Source organism: Oncorhynchus tshawytscha, linkage group LG01 (assembly GCF_018296145.1).
Source record: "Oncorhynchus tshawytscha isolate Ot180627B linkage group LG01, Otsh_v2.0, whole genome shotgun sequence".
Lineage (NCBI taxonomy): Eukaryota > Metazoa > Chordata > Actinopteri > Salmoniformes > Salmonidae > Oncorhynchus > Oncorhynchus tshawytscha.
In genome coordinates, this window is record NC_056429.1 from 75,663,390 (window position 1) to 75,687,196 (window position 23,807).

Genomic DNA, 23,807 nt, shown 5'->3' on the forward strand with positions numbered 1-23,807 from the left:
TTAACGTTTTCATGAAGCCTTCATAAACACTTTACAAGGACTTCATAGATGCACTGCAAAATGCTGATATAGATAACGTTACACTGTCTCTATGGTGTCTCTGCAGGCTGAAGACGGTGAGCTTGGTGGTGAGGCACAGCCAGAATGCAGAGGCTCTAGTGAAGTTCTTTGAGGCCAAACTTTCTGAGGAAGACGCTGTGAACTCTGACCTGAAGTCCATTGACACAGTCGTCAGCACACTCAAGGTAAGCTCCCTCGGTAGTAGTTTAACATTTAATATGGCAATATATCCTATTCAATCTTTTGGTTTTCTCTGTATGGTTGGCAACATGATTGCTGGAGATAAATTGTTATTTTGCGGAACCCAGTCCTCGAGAGCCACTATCATGCTATGATTGATGTTGAGCCATGTCTTTCCTCTACTTTCTTTTAGCAATGGCGCTCAGAGATTGACGAACAGCGGGAGGTCTTCCATGACCTGGAGGATGGGCTGCAAAAGGCCCGTGGCATCAGTGACCACATGTTCAAGGCTCACAACGAGCGGGACTTTGACCTGGACTGGCACAAGGAGAAGGCTGACCAGCTGGGAGAGAGATGGCATGATGTCCACACCCAAATTGACAGCAGGTTAGTGTTTTCAGGTCAACTCAAATGTTTAGGGACAGATTTGATTCCATACACCAGTAAAAAGTAGTGAGAAACACTTATTGTTCACTGTATGTGTGATATCTGCTTTAGACTTCGGGACCTAGAGGGCATCAGTAAATCTCTGAAGTACTACAAAGACTCCTACAGCAGTCTAAATGACTGGGTCAGAGAGATGGAGGCTGCTCAGCTCAAGACCCTGGAGAACCAGCCAGAGGACAGCAAGGCGCTTGCTGAGCTGCTCAACCAACAGAAGGTCCTTGTTGCAGAAATGGAACATAAGCAGAGCAGAATTGATGAATGCCAAAAGTACTCAGAGCAGTACTCATCTGGCGCTAAAGTAAGTTATCTCTGTAACAGTTTTGACCTGATATGATATGTCTGCATGAAGAGCACTTGAACACCAGCGTAATATTCCCTAATTTGTTGTCAGGATTATGAGCTACAGCTGATGACCTACAGAGCAATGGTTGACTCACAGCACAAGTCCCCGCTCAAGAGACGGAGGATGCAGAACTCAGCTGATGCCATCGTTCAGGAGGTTAGAATGGAACAGTAGTAAACTAGGTGCTGAGTGTGTTGGGTGTGCTAAAGAAAGTGACCCTTGTTTTCTTCCCCCACCTCAGTTCATGGACCTCCGAACTCGCTACACGGCCGTAGTCACCTCCATGACGCAGTATGTAAAGTTTGCCAGTGAGACGTTGAAGAGAACAGAAGGCGAAGAGGTAGGGGATTGGTGAAATATTAGATTTACAATGCGCAAATCGCTGTGCATACTTTGAACGGCCTTTTTTCCCCCATCACATTATTCTGTTAAGAGGGTTTGCTCCCAGCCTTATTGAATTAATAGGAACCTCACCTTTAAAGCCATAAATATGACGCTTCAACTCAAAGGGTTTATTTCTCTTCACTGCTGTGTGTCATTCATTCAGCGCTGATGAATGTAGATGTTTTGCTTTGTTTAAGACAAATCATGCAATATGGTGTCGTACGCAGCTGTAATGCTGATACAAAGAGCCATTCTTTTGTATCATTGCTGGTGATGGTGACTTCTCTTTGGAGGAAGAAGCTGTCTCCTCTCTCTCATTGAATCTGAAACATTCTCTCATGGTGGCATTTCTTTGGGACAATTAACAACACTGCAACAATCCTTACTTTGGTAAGCATGTTAGAATAACCATACCATAAACACAACTTTCACTTTATTTCAATGTTAAAGGAAAACTCCACCCAAAGACCCATTTGACCCTATTTGTTTCATTAGTCCATTGTTGAATGTTTTTCATGTCAGCGATCAAGTTTTCAAGATATGTAACTTTCAAGATGTGTAACTTACAAAATACAAAAATGTTACACACTGCAACATGCATCATACAGGCCGTATTTCTGTATTTTGAAAGTTACATATCTTGAAAACTTGACTGCTGACATGCAAAACATTTTAAGACTATAAAAACTATGGACTAATGAAACAAATACAAAAACAGTGTTTTTGGGTGGAGTTTTCCTTTTTAAGTATGAGGTAGTGCATGACTTGTTCTTTTTTGCATTGTAGAATAGGAAAGAATCAGAAAAGACAGAGTACATCACCTGGACAGAGAGCTGGGAGCTCCAAAAGGTAGCAGGGGAGGAGGTGATTGGACAGCTTCAGCAGCAGGTACAAGAACTGGAGACCTCATTGGCTGACAGAACAACCCAGTTGACCAGTCTACAGAGAGAGGTAAAGACGCAAAAAAGTACCATAGAGGACCTTACCCTCCAGAAGTCTAAGGCTGAGAATGAGGCTCAGCAGTACTGGGCAGAACTAGACATGGTTGTGAAGGGCAAAGCAGCCATTGAGCAAGAGTTAAGTAACACACGACAGCTGGTCCAGCAGTCAGAAGCCAAACGGTCTACTCTTGAGGAGAGTCTTCGTATGCTGAAGATGAACATCGAGGAGAGCACCCTGGCCCGGAAAAAATTGGAGGACCACTTGAAGAGGAAGAACAGCGACGTTCAGGATCTTGAGGAGCACAATCGCACACTGCAGAGAATGCAACATTCCTCTTCCACCAACAGCATCCAGACGATCCATGCCGAGGTGGAGACAGAAGTCCTGCAGCAGAAACAGGAGGAGCTGGCCATGGCGAGGAAAACAGCAGAGACCGAAATTAAGACGCTTAAGTCAGAGCTGAACACTGTGCTGGTGCATAAAAAGATAGCAGAGGAGAAAGCGCAACAATTCAAAGAGCTTTTGGATGATGCCAATACCAGGTTGAAGAAACTTCAGCTGGACATGGAATCGGATAGAAGCAGCATGAGACAAAAGTCAGAGGAGCTCAGACAGGAATCTTCAGAGCTGAGAAAATCAATCCATGTCTTTCAAGAGCAAATCAAATCTCTCCAGAGGGATAAGTCTTTATTGGAACAGAAAACTATTTTCCACATGACAGAAGTTGAAGGCTTGAAAAAACAGTTAAAGCTCAACCAAGGAAAACTGCTCCAGAGGAACTCCAGGGAACAGGAGAGTAGTCACAAGATGCAATGTTTAGAGGAAGAGCTGGCCTCCAAACAGGCTGAGGCAGACCAGTTGATGTTCAAGATCAATGAACTGACGAGAATGAATGTGTCATTAGACAATGAGGTCATAAGTCTTAAGGTCAGTGTGGAGTCATTACAACGAGAAAAATCATTCTCTGAACAAATGGTAAAATCATTGAAAAGTGAGAGTGAGAACTGGAAACAACAGCTTCAAAAAACCAAGGAAGAATCCAACATAAAGACAAGATCTGAACAGGATGTACAACTCAAATCTAAAAACCTGGAAGCAGAACTTCAGAAAGGTGGAATGGTGGTTGTGCAACTGCAGAAAAAAGTAGATGAGCTTAAGAAGGTCAACATGGAGATGGAAGTCAACATGCAGAAGATGAGAGCTCAACTCGAGAAGATCACCATGGAAACTGAAATCAAAGACCAGCAAATCAACATATTAAAGTCTCAGGTGGATGGCACCAAATCTCAGGTGAAAGTCATTGAGGAGGAACTGCTGAAGAAATCTCAGATGTCCCACGAGCTTCAGATCAAACTGAGGGACTACAATGAGGAGGTGAAGAGAACAGCTGAACTCCAGCAGAAAAACAAAGCTATCAGCTTGAACCTCAACAATTACGAGAAGGAAATCATGAATCTGAAGTCTGAGCTTAGCTCTGTTGGCACTGAGAGGAATTTGGCCAATAAGACAGTCCAAGAGCAAAAGGGTGAAGTGAATGATCTGAACATCAAACTGAAGAAGGCAATGGGAGAGCTGCAGAATGAGTCAAATGAGGGCCAGAGGTATCTGGCTAAAGTAAAGGCATTGGAGGGGGAGCTTTTGCAATGCAAGCAGAGTATGAAAGGAATCACTGGAAGTTCTGAAATAATGATAGCAAATATGAAGCAGGAAATAATTGCCCTTCAAAGAGACAAGACAATGGCTGACCATAAACTGGTTACCTTGAAAGCAGAACTCGAGGAAATGAGGTCTGCCCTGAGAAACACAAAAGATGAATTAATTAAAGTAACCCAGGAAGGAAAAATCAGCCAGTCTAAAGTCAAAGAGTTTGAGGCAGATCTTCAGAAGAGTAGATTGACAATAAAAGAAATGACTGCCAGCTCTGACAAATCCTCATCAAGTTTCAAACAGGAAATCATTGTCCTTCAGAGGGAGAGAAGTGCAGCCCAAGAGAAAACCATTTTGTTGGGGTCTGATCTCACCATGCTCAAGGGAAAGCTGGAACAAGCCCAAAAGGAGGTCAAACAAAAGCAAACGGAAAGTTCAGCCCTGCAGCTGAGGTCGCAGATGCTGGAAGACCAACTTGAGAATTGTAAGCGGATGGTGGAGGAAATGACAGTGAATATGAAGCACGAAACTAGTGCCCTTCAAAAGGACAAGACAATGGCTCACCAAAAACTGGTTACCTTGGAAGCAGAACTTGAAGATATGAGTTCTGCCCTGAGAAGAACAAAAGATGAATTAATTCAAGTGACCCAGGAAGTGAAAATCAGCCAGTCTAAAGTTGAAGCGTTTGAGGCAGATCTTCAGAAGAGTAGGTTGATAATGAAAGACATCACTGCCAGCTCTGACAAATCCTCATCAACTTTCAAACAGGAAATCACTGTTCTTCAGAGGGAGAGAAGCACAGCCCAAGAGAAAATCCTTTCGTTGGAATTTGACCTCACCATGCTCAAGGCAAAGTTTGAACAATCCCAAGAGGAGGTCAAGCGAAAGCAAACGGAAAGTTCAGCCCTGCTGCTGAAGTCTCAGAAGCTGGAAGACCAACTTAAGAACTGCAAGAGGATGCTGGAGGAAATTACAGTGAATATGAAGCAGGAAACTAGTGCCCTTCAAAATGAAAAGACAATAGCTGAACAGAAAGTGGTTACCTTGGAAGCAGAACTTGAGGAGTTGAATTCTGCCCTGAGAAGAACAAACTATGAATTAATTAATGTCACCCAGGAAGGGAAAATCAGCCAGTCTAAAGTCAAAGAGTTTGAGGCAGATCTTCAGAAGAGTAGGTTGAAAATGAAAGAAATCATTGCCGACTCTGACAAATCCTCTTCAAGTTTCAAACAGGAAATCACTGTCCTTCAGAGGGAGAGAAGCGCAGCCCAAGAGAAAACCCTTTCATTGGTGTCTGATCTCACCATGCTCAAGGTAAAGCTGGAAGAAGCCCAACAGGAGAGTAAGCAAAAGCAAACGGAAAGTTCAGCCCTGCTGCTGAAGTCTCAGAAACTGGAAGAACAACTTGAGAACTGTCAGCGGATGCTGGAGGAAAAGACAGTGAATATGAAGCAGGAAACTAGTGCCCTTCAAAAGGACAAGGCAATGGCTGACCAAAAACGGGTTACCTTGGAAGCAGGACTCGAGGAGAGGAATTCTGCCCTGAGAAGAACGAAAGATGAATTAATTAAAGTGACCCAGGAAGGGAAAATCAGCCTGTCTAAAGTCAAAAAGTTTGAGGCCGATCTTCAGAAGAGTATGCTGACAATAAAAGAAATCACCGCCAGCTCTGACAAATCCTCTTCAAGTTTCAAACAGGAAATCAATGTTCTTCAGAGGGAGAGAAGCGCAGCCCAAGAGAAAATCCTTTCATTGGCATCTGACCTCACCATGCTCAAGGGAAAGCTGGAAGAAGCCGAAAAGGAGGTCAAGCGAAAGCAAACGGAAAGTTCTGCCCTGCAGCTGAAGTCCCAAAAGCTGGAAGATCAACTTGAGAACTGTCAGCGGATGCTGGAGGAAAAGACAGTGAATATGAAGCAGGAAACTAGTGCCCTTCAAAAGGACAAGGCAATGGCTCACCAAAAACTGGTTACCTTGGAAGCAGAACTTGAGGAGAGCAATTCTGCCCTGAGAAGAACAAAATATGAATTAATGAAAGTGACCCAGGAAGGGAAAACCAGCCAGTCTAAAGTCAAAGAGTTCGAGGCAGATATTCAGAAGAGTACGTTGAAAATGAAAGAAATCATTGCCAACTCTGACAAATCCTCATCAAGTTTTAAACAGGAAATCACTGTCCTTCAGAGGGAGAGAAGCGCAGCCCAAGAGAAAACCCTTTCGTTGGTGTCTGATCTCACCATGCTCCAGGGAAAGCTGGATCAAGCCCAAAAGGAGGTAAAGCGAAAGCAAACGGAAAGTTCAGCACTCCAGCTGAAGTCCCAAAAGCTGGAAGATCAACTTGAGAACTGTCAGCGGATGCTGGAGGAAAAGACAGTGAATATGAAGCAGGAAACTAGTGCCCTTCAAAAGGACAAGGCAATGGCTCACCAAAAACTGGTTACCTTGGAAGCAGAACTTGAGGAGAGCAATTCTGCCCTGAGAAGAACAAAAGATGAATTAATTAAAGTGACCCAGGAAGGGAAAATCAGCCTGTCTAAAATCAAAAGGTTTGAAGCAGACCTTCAGACGAGTATGATGAAAATGAAAGAAATCACTGCCAGCTCTGACAAATCCTCATCAACTTTCAAACAGGAAATCACTGTCCTTCAGAGGGAGAGAAGCGCAGCCCAAGAGAAAACCCTTTCATTTTCATCTGACCTCACCTTGCTGAAAGGAAAGCTGGAAGAAGCCGAAGAGGAGGTCAAGCGAAAGCAAACGGAAAGTTCAGCCCTGCTGCTGAAGTCCCAGAAACTGGAAGACCAACTTGAGAACTGTCAGCGGATGCTGGAGGAAAAGACAGTGAATGTGAAGCAGGAAACTAGTGCCCTTCAACAGGACAAGACAATGGCTCACCAAAAACTGGTTTCTTTGGGAGCAGAACTCAAGGAGATGAGTTCTGCCCTGAGAAAAACAAAAGATGAATTAATTAAAGTGACCCAGGAAGGGAAAATCAGCCAGTCTAAAGTCAAAGAGTTCGAGGCAGATCTTCAGAAGAGTAGGTTGAAAATGAAAGAAATCACTGCCAGCTCTGAAAAATCCTCATTAAGTTTCAAACAGGAAATCAATGTTCTTCAGAGGGAGAGAAGCGCAGCCCAAGAGAAAACCCTTTCATTGGCATCTGACCTCACCATGCTCAAGGGAAAGCTGGAAGAAGCTGAAGAGGAGGTAAAGCGAAAGCAAACGGAAAGTTCAGCACTCCAGCTGAGGTCCCAGAAGCTGGAAGATCAACTTGAGAACTGTCAGCGGATGCTGGAGGAAAAGACAGTGAATGTGAAGCTGGAAACTAGTGCCCTTCAACAGGACAAGACAATGGCTCACCAAAAACTGGTTTCTTTGGGAGCAGAACTCAAGGAGATGAGTTCTGCCCTGAGAAGAACAAAAGATGAATTAATTAAAGTGACCCAGGAAGGGAAAATCAGCCAGTCTAAAGTCAAAGATTTTGAGGCAGATCTTCAGAAGAGTAGGTTGAAAATTAAAGAAATCACTGCCAGCTCTGACAAATCCTCATTAACTTTCAAACAGGAAATCATTATCCTTCAGAGGGAGAGAAGCATAGCCCAAGAGAAAACCCTTTCGTTGGTGTCTGATCTCACCATGCTCAAGGGAAAGCTGGAAGAAGCCCAACAGGAGATCAAGCAAAAGCAAACTGAAAGCTCAACCCTGCTGCTGAAGTCCCAGAAACTGGAAGACCAACTTGAGAAGTGTCAGCAGATGCTGGAGGAAAAGACAGTGAATATGAAGCTGGAAACTAGTGCCCTTCAACAGGACAAGACAATGGCTCACCAAAAACTGGTTTCTTTGGGAGCAGAACTCAAGGAGATGAGTTCTGCCCTGAAAAGAACAAAAGATGAATTAATTAAAGTGACCCAGGAAGGGAAAATCAGCCAGTCTAAAGTCAAAGAGTTTGAGGCAGATCTTCAGAAGAGTAGGTTGAAAATGAAAGAAATCACTGCCAGCTCTGACAAATCCTCATTAACTTTCAAACAGGAAATCATTGTACTTCAGAGGGAGAGAAGCGCAGCCCAAGAGAAAACCCTTTCGTTGGTGTCTGATCTCACCATGCTCAAGGGAAAGCTGGAAGAAGCCCAACAGGAGAGCAAGCAAAAGCAAATGGAAAGTTCAGCCCTGCTGCTGAAGTCCCAGAAACTGGAAGACCAACTTGAGAAGTGTCAGCAGATGCTGGAGGAAAAGACAGTGAATATGAAGCTGGAAACTAGTGCCCTTCAACAGGACAAGACAATGGCTCACCAAAAACTGGTTTCTTTGGGAGCAGAACTCAAGGAGATGAGTTCTGCCCTGAAAAGAACAAAAGATGAATTAATTAAAGTGACCCAGGAAGGGAAAATCAGCCAGTCTAAAGTCAAAGATTTTGAGGCAGATCTTCAGAAGAGTAGGTTGAAAATGAAAGAAATCACTGCCAGCTCTGACAAATCCTCATTAACTTTCAAACAGGAAATCATTGTCCTTCAGAGGGAGAGAAGCGCAGCCCAAGAGAAAACCATTTTGTTGGTGTCTGATCTCACCATGCTCAAGGGAAAGCTGGAAGAAGCCCAACAGGAGAGCAAGCAAAAGCAAATGGAAAGTTCAGCCCTGCTGCTGAAGTCCCAGAAACTGGAAGACCAACTTGAGAACTGTCAGCGGATGCTGGAGGAAAAGACAGTGAATATGAAGCTGGAAAGTAGTACCCTTCAACAGGACAAGACAATGGCTCACCAAAAACTGGTTTCTTTGGGAGCAGAACTCAAGGAGATGAGTTCTGCCCTGAAAAGAACAAAAGATGAATTAATTAAAGTGACCCAGGAAGGGAAAATCAGCCAGTCTAAAGTCAAAGAGTTTGAGGCAGATCTTCAGAAGAGTAGGTTGAAAATTAAAGAAATCACTGCCAGCTCTGACAAATCCTCATCAAGTTTCAAACAGGAAATCACTGTCCTTCAGAGGGAGAGAAGCGCAGCCCAAGAGAAAACCATTTTGTTGGTGTCTGATCTCACCATGCTCAAGGGAAAGCTGGAAGAAGCCCAACAGGAGAGCAAGCAAAAGCAAATGGAAAGTTCAGCCCTGCTGCTGAAGTCCCAGAAACTGGAAGACCAACTTGAGAACTGTCAGCGGATGCTGGAGGAAAAGACAGTGAATATGAAGCTGGAAACTAGTGCCCTTCAACAGGACAAGACAATGGCTCACCAAAAACTGGTTTCTTTGGGAGCAGAACTCAAGGAGATGAGTTCTGCCCTGAAAAGAACAAAAGATGAATTAATTAAAGTGACCCAGGAAGGGAAAATCAGCCAGTCTAAAGTCAAAGAGTTTGAGGCAGATCTTCAGAAGAGTAGGTTGAAAATTAAAGAAATCACTGCCAGCTCTGACAAATCCTCATCAAGTTTCAAACAGGAAATCACTGTCCTTCAGAGGGAGAGAAGCGCAGCCCAAGAGAAAACCCTTTTGTTGGTGTCTGATCTCACCATGCTCAAGGGAAAGCTGGATCAAGCCCAAAAGGAGGTCAAGCAAAAGCAAACGGAAAGTTTAGCGCTGCAGCTGAGGTCGCAGATGCTGGAAGACCAACTTGAGAACTGTAAGCGGATGCTGGAGGATAATACTCTGAATGTAAAGCAGGAAACTAGTGCCCTTCAAAAGCACCAGACAGTAGCTGATCAAAAACTGGTTACCTTGGAAGCAGAACTCGAAGAAAGGAATTCTGCCCTGAGAAGAACAAAAGATGAATTAATTAAAGTGACCCATGAAGGGAAAATCAGCCAGTCTAAAGTCAAAGAGTTTGAGGCAGATCTTCAGAAGAGTAGGTTGACAATGAAAGAAATCACTGCCAGCTCTGACAAATCCTCATCAAGTTTCAAACAGGAAATCAATGTCCTTCAGAGGGAGAGATGTATAGCCCAAGAGAAAATCCTTTCATTGGCATCTGACCTCACCATGCTCAAGGGAAAGCTGAAAGAAGCCGAAGAGGAGGTAAAGCGAAAGCAAACGGAAAGTTCTGCCCTGCATCTGAAGTCCCAGAAGCTGGAAGACCAACTTGAGAACTGTCAGCGGATGCTGGAGGAAAAGACAGTGAATATAAAGCAGGAAACTTGTGCCCTTCAAAAGGACAAGATAATTTCCCACCAAAAATTGGTTACTTTGGAAGCAGAACTCGTGGAGATGAGTTCTGCCCTGAGAAGAACAAAAGATGAATTAATTAAAGTGACCCAGGAAGGGAAAATCAGCCAGTCTAAAGTCAAAGAGTTTGAGGCAGATCTTCAGAAGAGTAGGTTGAAAATTAAAGAAATCACTGCCAGCTCTGACAAATCCTCATCAAGTTTCAAACAGGAAATCACTGTCCTTCAGAGGGAGAGAAGCGCAGCCCAAGAGAAAACGCTTTCATTGGCATCTGATCTCACCATTCTCAAGGGAAAGCTGGATCAAGCCCAAAAGGAAGTCAAGCGAAAGCAAACAGAAAGTTCAGCGCTACAGCTGAAGTCCCAGAAGCTGGAAGACGAACTTGAGAACTGTCAGCGGATGCTGGAGGAAATGACAGTAAATATGAAGCAGGAAACTAGTGCCCTTCAACAGGACAAGACAATGGCTGACCAAAAACTTGTTACCTTGGAAGCAGAACTCGAAGAGACGAATTCTGCCCTGAGAAGAACAAAAGATGAATTAATTAAAGTGACCCAGGAAGGGAAATTCAGCCTGTCTAAAGTCAAAGAGTTCGAGGCAGATATTCAGAAGAGTAGGTTGAAAATAAAAGAAATCACCGCCAGCTCTGACAAATCTTCATCAAGTTTCAAACAGGAAATCAATGTCCTTCAGAGGGAGAGAAGTGTAGCCAAAGAGAAAACCCTTTCGTTGGCATCTGACCTCACCATTCTCAAGGGAAAGCTGGAAGAAGCCCAAAAGGAGGTCAAGCGAAAACAAACAGAAAGTTCAGCCCTGCTGCTGAAGTCCCAGAAGCTGGAAGACCAACTTGTGAACTGTAAGGGGATGCTGGAGGACTTGAAAAGCAAACTTGAACTGCAAAAACAGGGATATGAGAGACAGCTGCAGTTAGTACAGGTGGAAACGAGTCAAATGCATGCATTACAGGAGTCTCATATCAAACTGGAATTGGAGCAGAAACCCAGAGAACAGTCACACAGTACAGAATTAGCAGAGAATAACACCAAGTTTTTCCAGCAAGAAATTACACAGTTGAAAGCATTAAATGAGAGCACTTTAAAGTTAAAGCAGGATGATCTACAACAAATAAATGAGCTACGTATTAAAATGGATCAATTGAAAAATGAGAGAACTACTATTAGCCACGACCTGATGAAAGCAAAATCTCAAATTGCTCAGTTAGAAACAGAGAAAATGCGACATAACTCTAGCATTACTCAGCTGGAAAACATTCATAAGGAAAACTCAAAAGAGGTCACAAAGCTCAAACGCATGTTGACAGACAGTGAGCAGAAACTAAGAGTAAAGGAAAAGGAAGCAAGATCCCTCAATGAGCAGGTTGTTTCCTATGCTAAGGAAGTCAGAGGTCTTCAAGAAAAAGTCTTGAAGCTGGAGGTCACGATTAAGACTGAACATAGGACTGTAAAGGAAGTGGAGACTACAAGTCAAACCAAAACATTCAATGAGAGCACTTTGAAATTAAAGCAGGAAGCTCAACAAGAATTAGACAAGGTTTGTATTAAAATGGAGCAAGTGCAAAATGAGAGAACCACTATTAGTCATGACCTGCTGAAAGCAAAATCTCAAATTGCTCAATTAGATCGAGAGAAAATGCAACTTAACTCTAGCATTACTCAGCTGCAAAACATTCATAAGGAAAATTCAAAAGAGATCACAAAGCTCAAACAAATGTTGACAGACAGTGAGCAGAAACTAGGAATAAAGGAAAAGGAAGCAAGATCCCTCAACGAGCAGGTTGTTTCCTATGCTAAGGAGGTCAGAGGTCTTCAGGAAAAGGTCTTGAAGCTGGAGGTCACGATTAAGACTGAACGTAGGACTCTAAAGGAAGTGGAGACTACAAGTCATACCAATCATAAGTGTGACAAAGGCAATGAGGTCACCAAACTGAAGACTGAGCTTTTGTTAACACAGAAAATGGTGTCATCATATGAAGAGGCAAACCGCAATCTGGAGGAGGAGCTTATCAAAATAAAAGTGTCCTCAGAGGTATATATCCATGACTATAATATATATATTTTTTTACATTCATCAAAAACGTGCATAGTATTTGTAGAAAATAAACAATACATAATTGAAATGCATATTTGTATGACAAATGAATAATAATAATGATATTTCATTTGTTGAGCTCATTTCCTTCACTCAATAAGCAAGGATAAATGATCTCAAGGTATTTTCTATATGTAATGATTATTCACATCTTATGCCAACAGATAGCAACAGCGGAGAAAGACAAAGTACTGGAAAAACTGCAAAGAGTGAAGAGAGGCAATATGGAAATAGTCAGCAATCAAAGCAGTTTACAGAATCAAACAATCTCGAAAACAAATTATTCTACTGTGCAGACTACAACAGTCCAGCAAAAACAGTCTCAGAATTTGATTGCTAAGAACCAAAGTCAAAAAACGGAAGTGATGGCAATAACAAAAAAGTTAGTGGCTCTGGATGGTCAGGCAGGGAAAAGTCCAAGTGTTATAAGCACCACTAACACAAGCTCATATAATGTCAAAGACATGTCATCCAAAGCATCTCATTTAGCCTCTATGTCAAAAGACGGTAGTTTGAAGCAGAGTGAGACAACAACCCTTCCTTTTTCCCCAAAGCTCCAAGGACACAGAGGCAGTATCAGTATCAGGAAGTTGATCAAAACCAAGTTTTTGGATAGAGAAATCTTGCAGAAATTAGAAACTGGCCTTGTCACATTAGAAGAAGTCCAAGCATCACTCGTTCAGTTCATCAGCAAACCCACTGCTATTGCCGGAATCTACTTGGAGTCAAGCAAGAAAAAGATATCCTTCTTGGAGGCTGCAGAGAAAGGCCTTTTAGCTAAGACATATGCTATTGAGTATATGGAGGCACAGGCTGCAACTGGCTGTGTTATAGATCCTTTAACTGGACAAACCCTCTCGGTTCAAGCTGCTCTGGAGAACGGCATTGTTGGGTTAGATCTGAAAGACAAACTGATGGATGCTGAAAAAGCAGCCACTGGTTATGTCCATGGCAGTAAAACATTGTCTGTATTTCAGGCCATGGAGGAAAGGATTGTTGACAGGCTCAAAGGAAAGAAGATCATCGAGGCTCAGATAGCCACTGGAGGATTAGTTCACCCAGTGATTGGTGTTAGGGTGCCCCTTAACATGGCTGTTGATCAGGGTCTCTTGAACAAAGCTACCTTACAGAGTCTGTACGACCCAGTCAGCAACCCCAAAGGCTTCCACAAACCTGATTCAGGACAGAAGGCCTACTACTGTGAACTACTGAAAACTTGTTTGTATGACACAGATGGTGGTGTCTATCTCCTGCCTTTTGGTGAGAAGGATCTCTCCAGTTTCTCCTTCTCCAGTTGTCACAGAGTATCAGTCATCAACAGTGCTTCTGGTATGGAAATGTCCACATACCAAGCCTTTAAGGGCAACCACATCGATAAGTTGACCTACCTGTTTCTGTCTCAGCAGGACAGTGAATGGCAGGAAAAGTCCACTGTCGATGTCAACGAAAGCCCTTTACACGTCATCACAGATCTCAAAAGTGGACGGCAGCTTTGCATCGAAACTGCCTTAGATCTGAAGTTCCTTGAAATGACAGAACTGGTAAGTTATCGGAGTGGGCTCATCAGTGTCTACGAGCTGGCAGACCTTATCCTTTCAAGAATGGTAGTTGTTCCGGACGCTAACAGCCCGTTGGCTGGTCTGTGGGATGTCACTCAAAAGAGAAGGGTGACCATTCTCCAGGGACATCAGCAGAGCCTTATCGATAGACTCACTGCACTGAGGCTGCTGGAGGCCCAGGCATGCACCGGGGGCATCTGTGACCCTGCTTCTGGGGAGAAAGCCACAGTCACCGAAGCTCTGCGTAGAGGTCTCCTAGATGAGACGTTTGCCCGCCAGCTCCAACAGTGTGAGCAAGCCTACTATGGCATCATCCATCCCCAGACAGCAAAGACCTTGAGTGTAGCTCAGGCCATTCAGGAGAACCTGTTCCCCAAAGACGTGGGCCTTCGATGCCTGGAATTCCAGCTCCTGACTGGAGGACTGATCAACCCAGAGACTCATGATAGAATCTCACTGGATGAGGCTGTTCAGAGTTTCCTGGTTGACAAAGCCACTGCCTCATTCCTGAAAGATGAGAAGTCTTCCCCAAAAAGCCTCACCTGCCCAAAGACGAAGAGGAAAATCTCATTCATGGAGGCCCTGGAAAAGGGTGTTTATGACGGCCACACTGGGCTCAGGCTACTGGAGACGACAAAGGTTCTTAGTGTTGGGGCTAAGTCGTCTTTCCAATATTTATGGACCTATCGTCACATTTGAGTGACCAGTATTTGGTTCTCCTTGGCTTGTAAATAGGGAAAACAGAATATTTGATTGACACAACAAAGGCTGACTCAATCAAGTTCTTGGACTGAAATGTTCTACACTTAAAATAAGAAATAATTCATTACGTGTGAATTTGATTTGACTTGGAATTATATGAATGTTAATTAAATTATGAATATGGAGTTCATTAAATCAGGGATGAATTATGCTTTTAGTATGATGTGTAAAGTCAATTATGAACAATTACAGTTTTTTTTATTGCCAACTGTCATAACATGTAAACATCATGATCCACATGGCAATAAACTTCATAAATCAAACACTGATTTGTATGTTGCAAGCTTAAACTGTTCATTGTCCAAATAGAGGTCAGAAATATGGCTGGGGGTCTACTTAGAGGTTTATCTGTTGTTGAATGTCTGCATAACCCCATTTCCTGATTTAAAAACTCTGATCCTAACCGCCTTTTTGAAATTCTTTCCTCAAATCCTAGAGATCTGTTGATGAGGAGAAGAAAGAGCATGGTGATAAAGTTAGCAAGCTGTTAGGTTGGATGTCCAGTGTGAAACCTGGCCAGAGCAAAGATGGTAAAGCCAGCACAGAGGCCTCTAGAAAGCCCCAGGTAAATACTGTGTGCAAACATGCATTTACTGCCACTTTACGGTTTCATTTCCTGTATATTTTTTGTTTGCATATTGTCATTGTATACAGTATATCATTACGCCCACAATTATGTGTGTATAACCTGTCATGCAAAAATAGCATTTTATATACTGATGGTCGTGCTCAATTTCAAGACTATGCAATAAAGTCAATAAGTCGCACAACCTTTCACTGTTACTGTATGTGCATCGTTCTAATAAAGACAATGCTTTTGATACTCTCTAATTATTTCTTTACCCTATTACAAATATAAGTTTGGGTCAATCCCTTACATCTGAATATGAGCATAAAATGATTTCCCCCAAGTTTGAATCATTAGCCCATGGTCTCTGTCGTCCTTGTGACTCCTCAGGGCTTTTGTAATTATACCCATAACTCACGATATAAACAAAGATGACACAGTTACATAAGCATTCTAGTATTTCATTATAACTTGATTATAAATACCCCCTACTCCTTGAACATGTTATTCTCTTTAATATGCAAAAGGACCGAACATTTTGCACCATTAACACTTTTTATATGGATTAAAATGAAAAGCCATTTTTCTGCATACAATTATTATTAAATGAGCTTTACATTGAAAAGCATTACATTGTGGATGCACAGTTTCTCTTAGAAAATGATCTTTTGATCAGGGTGAGTTTTTCATGAACATTTGACCAGTGAGGAAAAAGTCTGTGCCCCAGTCTGACTTGCTTTGACCTGGTTTCTCCTGGATAGGTTCACGTAGTCCGGAAAAACTCTAGGCACTAGTTATTTTAAGTGATTACTATATGATAAGAAAAGAAAAACAAACCAAATAAATATTTCTGTGCAAATCAAATGAATGAAAATCAGGAACTGGATATCTGAGTTTAAAATATAGCACAAACCCAAACCCGACTTTGTGAAAAGTCAGTGTATATTATTGTGACAAATACGATGCTACAAAGTGGCATATCGAGTGATCAGAATAAACAGTAAGATGTATATACATGTATAAGGTATACCCATTGTTATTTCAGGTTTCAATGGAAGAAATGGTAACAAAGAAGGAGAAAATTGCAGAAGCACTGAGGACTACACAGCTGATGCTAACTAAACACAGTGACAAGTGAGTTGAATTATCATAACATATATCAGTAAGGTTTTTAAGGCGGACTTTTGTTCATGTCTCTCTGCACCTTAAATTATTTAAATTATATTTTGTATGCCTTAAATTATTTAATGATATGATTATGATAAGAGAACTAAAATGCCTCTGATGTCCTGAGTTGCAGAATGACTGAGGATGAGAAGCAGGAAGCCAAGGAGCAGCTGAAATCCCTCCACCAGGCCTACAGTGATCTCTCCCAGCAGTGTTCTGATCAGACGCCATCTACCGAGCAGGTTAGATACTGGACTTAATCTCTGAACCACTGGATGGGAGTTTACAGTGTGGTGTGAGAAGTTATGCACAAGTGCCACCTACTGTTCAACTGCATGACTAACCCTTTTTCCCATAATGGACTCTGGCATGGTGTGATAGGTTTTCTCTTGTGCCACATTCATTGTCATCTTAAAAACACTATGTTGACTTGTAAGGGAAAGTAGGTTTCTCAAGAGAAGGGAAAGTAGGTTTTTCTTCAAAACCCAGTGAAACTGAGTATGCTGTAAACATGCTTCTATTTCTAGGAGCATGAGTGTTTCATGTCACCCAGCCTCATTCTGACTTTTCACAGACATCATTGAAACCAAGCTTTGGTGATCTCCTTTTCATTCTTACAGGTAGCCACCAACAACCAAATATAACAGCCTTGTTGTGTTGTGTCTAACTTGCTCTCTTGTGTTGCAAGATACTGAATATTCTGTTCCCAGATGCATGCCAGCCATTAGTGTGTCTACTTCTTCTTGCTGTTGAATCACACTGACACAGCCTTGCACTTTTGCATATGAACTGTTAACATTCACATGCTTGTCTGAGGGGTGAGTAAATGTTTCACCTTGCTTTAGAAGACAGTATAAATTATGAAAATGTGTCAATAATAAATCAACTATATGACTTGTATCATAACATTTTGGATTTTACAATTTGTTGTTGAATATGTCTGCTCATGCTTAATGTATTTTCCCACAGGCGTTTCAGACCATTGAGGGGGTACTCGAAGTTGGAAGTGTAGAGGTCTACTCTGTGTTTAGCTCTGTTCAGAGCGGCCTGATCGACCATTACACTGGGCTCTGTCTCCTGGAGGCTCAGCTCATCACCTCTGGCCTTGTTCTGCCTCAGTTAAGGATGTGTCTGGAGCTGGACGATGCTTTCCATCACAACCTCATTGACGAGCCCACCTGGAAGCAGCTCAGAGAGCTCAACGAAGCCAACCAGTGTATCCTGAGCCCACTGTTCTCCTCAGAACCTCTCCCTGTGATAGCAGCGGTTAGAGAGGGGGCCATCTCTGAGCGCCTGGCCATGAAGTTTATAGAGATCCAGCTGGCTACAGGTGGGTTAAGGGTGTCCTACACAAGTGATGTACTGACCCTGGAGAGGGCCTTTCAGTTTGGCCTGATCCCTGACCATCTCTACGTCAAGCTCTTGGAGAGACAGGACACATGGAAAGACCTGATCAACCCCAGCACGGCAGAGAAGGTCTCGCTCACCCAGCTGGTGCAGAGGAGCGTGGCTGATGTGGAGACTGGACTGCGACTGCTGCCGGTGAAGAAAAGCCACAATGGAAACATGGAGTTGACATCTGGGAGGGAGATTAGTGTACTTAGTGCGGTTCATGAGGGCTTGATTGACAGACAGACCACGATGAGGCTGCTGGGGGCTCAGCTGTTTGCAGGTGGTATCGTCAATCCCAAAACAGGCCATAAGCTCACCGTAGAGGAAGCCCTGTCAGAAGGCTTGATCGATCAAGGCACTGCCACTGGGATACTGAGCCAGCAGGCCCAAAATGGAGGCATAGTGAACCCTCAGAATGGCAAAACGCTATCGGTGGATGAGGCTGTTCAGTGTAATTTGATGAGCTCTAGCAGTGCACTCTTGGTGCTGGAGAAACAGAAGGGGTTCATGGGACTTTTATGGCCTCACTCTGGTGAAATCTTGACCGTGTCTACCTCTCTGCAGCATGAAATCATCACCAATCAGCTGGCATTCAAACTGCTCAGCAATAGACAGAAGATAGCTGCCCTTTACATAGCAGAAGACTCAGAGGTAGTCGATATTAACTCTGCTACTCAAAATGGTTTAATTGACACACATACAGCAGAGGTGTTGAAAACCATTGAAATACCAGATGTTTTTCCTGATGTTGATGACCTTAATGATAGATTTTCTAGCTGGCTGATGTTGAGGGAGCTTCAGATTGGAGGATCCCATCGCCCTACAGATGATATTGAGAATGATGGTGAGAACATAAATGCCCCATCTCCCATCGAGGCAAAACAGTTATTTATCTCATACCTCATGTTGAATAGTTACATGGATCCAAAATCCGGACAAAGGCTTTTAATATTCGATGGACAGTTGACTAAAATGGCTGAACTATTAGTTAACATTTCAGTAGAGACATCTGAAAACCAGCTACAAAACACTGTACTTGGTAAGGCCGCTTTTGTGGATATTTCTTTGAAAGAAGACATTTCTGAAGTTTCAGAGATCTCGTTTGAAAGCAATACTGAGGATTTTGGATATTTGCACATTAACGAGGAAACAGATGGCGCAATGAAAGACCATCATGCATCCAGTTTCTTCAGGGAGGATAAGTCCAATTATAATCAATCTGACAATAAAGCCTTTTCTAATGATGTGTTTATGGTGCTAGCCCAAGATGGATCAGAGGAGTCTGCTTCAGCTTTTGGCTGTGGAAACAATACCACACAGCCGGATTCTGAAATAAGCATCTATCAAAATAACACAATACGTATAAATCCCATTGGAATTGATGTAGAAACCTCAGATAATCAACCAAAAGAGGCTTTCAATGGAATTTCAGCCACACAAACCTCTCCCAAATTGTGCTCGGTAAATGTCACAGACATGAGCTTGCTCTCAGGTGCACAGGTTGGAAAAAGGATGCTAGCACAAGATTTCACAGGAGAGTTATCTGGCTCTGATAAGAATACCAGACAGCATGATTCTGATACAAGTGTTTTGTCTGATGGAATTTATCAAAAGAATGCAAGCCCGTCATCCGTTGAAATTGGTTTAGAAACCTCAGATATAGCTTTATGTAATCAACCAAAAGGAGAATCAGCCTCACAAGCCATGTCGGAAAGCCCATCCCCTACTAAATCATGCTTAGTCATTGGCAAAGACATGAGCTTGCTAGCTCAACATGTCGCAGAGGAAACATCTGTAGCTGTTCATTCTGAAATGAATGCTGGACAATATGATTCTAAAGCCAATGTTTTGTCTAATAGCATTTATCAAAAGAACAGACAGGGCACAAGCCCATTGTCATTTGAAATTGATGTAGAAACTTCAGAAATGGCTTCAGATCATCAACCAAAAGAGACTGTCAACGCAGTTTCAGCCACACAAACTATGTTGGAAAACTCAGCTCCTCCTAGATTGTGCTTAGTGAATGACACAGACATGAGCCTGTCATCAGGTGCCAAGGATTCCCAAAGGACAGTGGCACAAGGCCTCACAGTGGAAGCATCTGTCAAGGTTAGTTCTACCAGTACAAGCCTAGCACTAATTGAAATGAATTTAGAAACAGATAATCAACCAAAAAAGACAGCCAATGGAGGATCACCCACACAAACCATTTTGGCAAGCTCAACTCCTAGATCCGGCTCAGTTGATTCTGACGCAAGTGTTTTTAAGAAGAAGAAAAAAAAGAAGAGGACAAACAACACTAGTCTAGTACCCTTTGACATTGATGTAGAAACCTCACATGTAGCTTCAGATACACCAACAGAGACTTTCAATGGAGGTTCAGCCACACAAACCATTTTGAAAAGCAGAACTCCTAGATCATGCTCCGTAAATGACACAGATATTAGCTTGCCCTCATGTGTACAGGACTGCAAAAGGGCGCTGGTACAAGGTTTTACAGATAAATCATCTAGCTCTGAAAATTATACCAGACAACCTGATTCTGAAAGAAGTGTTTTGTGTGATAGCATCTATCTAAAGAACACTAATAACACAAGCCCAGAACCATTGGAGTTTGATTTAAAAACCTCCTCTTCAGATAATCAACCAAAAGAGACTTTCAAGGAAGGTTCAGCCACCCAAGTCATTTTGGAAAGGTCAACCCACCAAAGATTGTGCTCGGTGAATGACACGGACACACGTTTCCCCTCAGCTGCGCAGAATTCCAAATGCTTGACAGCAGAAAAGGAATATTCTAGCTCTGAAAATAATGTAGAACATTCCATAAGGGAGATAGTACACAGTTTCACAGACGAATCATCCATATCTATTGACTCTAAAAAGAATACCAGGCAGCACACATCTGAAATTTGTGTTTTGCCTGACAGAATCGATCAAGAAAAGACAATGCGCACAAGCCCAACATCAATTCAAATTGATTCAGAAACAGATGTTGCTTCAGATAATCAAACTAAAGGGACTTTCAATGGAGGTTTAGCCACACAACCCTTATTGAAAAGCTCTACTTTGTGCTCAGTGAAAGACACAGGCCTGAACCTACCACCGGGTGCACAAGATTCCCCACAACGTCCCACAAATACACCTGGCTGTGAGACAGACAAGAACACAAAATCTGAATCATCTCTATTGTCCACTTTATTGGCAGACACCCTTGACACATCCACAGAGTTTCCATGCACTGAGGAAGAAGCATGGGACAATGAAGATGAGAGAGGCTTTGCGATCCACCTTCTCAGAGCCCAACTAGAGGAGGGTGGTATTTTGGACATCATCTCTGGGAAACGCTATGACCTTGATGCAGCTCTTGATAAGGGCCTTGTGGATGAGGAGACTGTGTTAGAAGTGCTGGCATTGCAGCTCCACAAGGGAGAGGTTTTAGGTGATGAGAGAAGCACAGTGGCAACCCTGAAAGAAGCTGTGTCTAGAGGCTCCATATCCTCCCAGATAGCCCTGCAGATCATGGAACAGCAGAGCCTGTTGGGTGGTGTATATGACTCCAAGTCTGGATGCACTATTCGTGTAAATGAAGCACTGGATTCAGGGATGATTGATGATGATTTGGCTGAAAAGATCCTTCACTCAGACCCTGTACACAACGCAATCATCGACCCTGATAGAAACTGCATGCACAGCATTTCTTATTCCCAGAGTCTGGGCCTCATAGACAACAATGAGGCCGAGAATATATGTCAACATCAAACAGACAAAAAGGTGGCGGTTTTGGTTCTTGATGCCCCTGATGAGGATGTCAATGGGGAAGAAGGTAAAGAGAATAGGAATAGACATGCAGGGGAAGATGTGGATGCAGAAGGAAACAGAGAACAGAACTGCGATTCCCAGAAGTCCTTACTACCTTCGTTCACCATTAGTCATGGGCCTGTATGTAGACAGATCCTATCACCTATCCTGTCAGATCAGGTAACAGGGGAACATGTCATCCATCAACCTGACACATCATCTTTATTAAGGGAAGATGGTTCCTCACAGGCCCCTAACAGTCCGCTGTCAGACATGGTCCCTGGGTCTAGAAATTCCATCCACAATGACATGTTGTCAAACAAATCAAACTGTCTCAGTTTGATCGATAGTGGAGATAGCGGAGCTCCTCAGGCCCAGGCTAAAGAGGTGAGACAGACAGAGAAAGATGGTAACAGTTCTCTGAGGAGAGGCACGGATCTGTCCTGTGAGGCAATCGGCTTCACTCCGGGTGATGGGCAGCTGGGAGCAGGATACCGTGAGATAATGGGGAACCAGACTGTCAGTCCTGTTCAGAGTGACTCGGGCGTGTCCTGCTCATCACATAGTGATCTGTTGTCTGATGAAAGGAAAATGGAGAATGTGTTGAACGCAATTCAGCCGCCAGCTAGCCAGCTAGTCAAGGAGTCAGATCAGAGAATAGATAGCTCATCACTGAGAGATTTGTCTAGCGATGTAACAAGCACAGTGTCCGCAGTCGTGGGTGTCAATGTGGATAAAATGGTAATACACAGTGATGGACTTTCCTCGTTTAGCACTGTGTCACCTCAGCAACTGCTAGTGAAGTCAGATGGGGATATTGGTGGAGATATCAAGCCTACATCCTCTCAGAACGGGTACAGTCAGAGTAAGCCAACAGATCAAAAAAAGACTCCAGTGCAGTTGACTAACTCCTCTGATTTAGCTATTGTATCCAGTGTACTGATCATAGAAACACACTGTGACAATAATGACAGCTATGATGTCGGTGATCAAGAGCAGTTAGAAACTGCTCCCACTAAAGTGATATCTAGCAGAATTACCCCTGATCTGACACTGACTGATAAACATCTGTCAAATTCAAATGCTAATGTTAACGCTAAAGCTAATGACAGGGTTGAATCAAGCAGGGGTGATGACATCACACCATCCTCAGGGAGACAAGAAGATTCATCTGATGGTAGTGTCTCACAGATTACTGATCAAGCTGATTCACCCACTGTGTCCAAGTCATCACAGACAGGACAGACAGGTACTGGCAAATGTAACTCAGTTGTGTCTGAGAAGTTTCCCGATACAAGTTCGTCATCAGCATCAGAAATGTTCCCAGGGTATCCATTAAAGGCAACAGAGCCAGGTATGAGATCAGTTGTTAAACAAGATGAATGTGGTGCAGTTGAGAATCATCCCCAGCCGATGGCTGCTATTGTTCAACCAGACTCTTCCTCCAATACCCCCTCAACATCAGAAATGACCTCACAGCATCTGGTAAAGGGTAAAGAGCCTGGCCTGGGGTCAGATCTTACACAGGATGTAAATAGGCTAAATCTATGCGTTGCTGATGAGAATCATACCCATCTGATGACTGTTGATGTTCAACCAGACTTCATGACACCTGATAGTGTCCCACCACCTGCGTCGGCCATCTATAGTGCTCAAAGGTCCGGTTTAGGTGAGCTGGTGAGAATGAGAGTGGAGGGGGCAGATGTCGATGAATTACAAAAGGCCGAGACCCAAGCATTGGAGGGCATCATCAACCTGATACAGGACAATCCCCAGTCCCATGGAAGAGGTTCTGGTGATTTTGGTAGTGAGACAGATGCAGCTCCTGGGCTTGTGAAAAGTAATAGTCCAGATCTCCTCAGGGATCTGTTGAAGCATGAGGCTCTCCGTTCAGGTAAAACTAGTCTGGATGGAGGGAAACCACCCCATGAAGAAACACCTCCATCTGATATGATCCAGATTCAGTTTCAGCAGGTTCTTCAAAGTGTATCCTCAAGCCAAGACCCTGCCATGCTCAGAGATGTGATTGGAGCCTTGAGCAGTATTCTGGGGGGTGCTCCTGATGACGACAGGCCACGCAACCTGGAGATCATCCAGGAGGAGGACTCGTACGATGAGGCTGAAGGTGCCGTGGCAGATCCCATGGAAAGTCTTGACCTATATCAATCTACTGAGGTTGAAACCATTTCAGACACAGGCAATGCTGGAGCAGTTCAACCTAAGGTCAGGGTAAGTTTTATGTTCAAAACTCATATAAATGCGTATATAATAACTACTACTCATGTATATGACATATGTATTTATTTGAGAT

General features: G+C 43.2%; 1 protein-coding gene across 1 annotated transcript in view; it reads left to right on the forward strand.

Moving 5' to 3' along the window:
- LOC112256808 (dystonin-like) overlaps positions 1 to 23,807 on the forward strand; it is a 186,542-nt gene that overhangs the window by 89,022 nt on the left and 73,713 nt on the right. Inside the window, exons 30-40 of the mRNA XM_042328349.1 lie at positions 107 to 245; positions 434 to 627; positions 739 to 985; positions 1,079 to 1,186; positions 1,272 to 1,370; positions 2,201 to 2,365; positions 12,415 to 14,448; positions 15,008 to 15,136; positions 16,185 to 16,273; positions 16,440 to 16,548; positions 17,276 to 23,725. Of these exons, the coding sequence (XP_042184283.1) occupies positions 107 to 245; positions 434 to 627; positions 739 to 985; positions 1,079 to 1,186; positions 1,272 to 1,370; positions 2,201 to 2,365; positions 12,415 to 14,448; positions 15,008 to 15,136; positions 16,185 to 16,273; positions 16,440 to 16,548; positions 17,276 to 23,725 (9,763 nt within the window). The remainder of the gene's footprint in view (positions 1 to 106; positions 246 to 433; positions 628 to 738; positions 986 to 1,078; positions 1,187 to 1,271; positions 1,371 to 2,200; positions 2,366 to 12,414; positions 14,449 to 15,007; positions 15,137 to 16,184; positions 16,274 to 16,439; positions 16,549 to 17,275; positions 23,726 to 23,807) is intronic.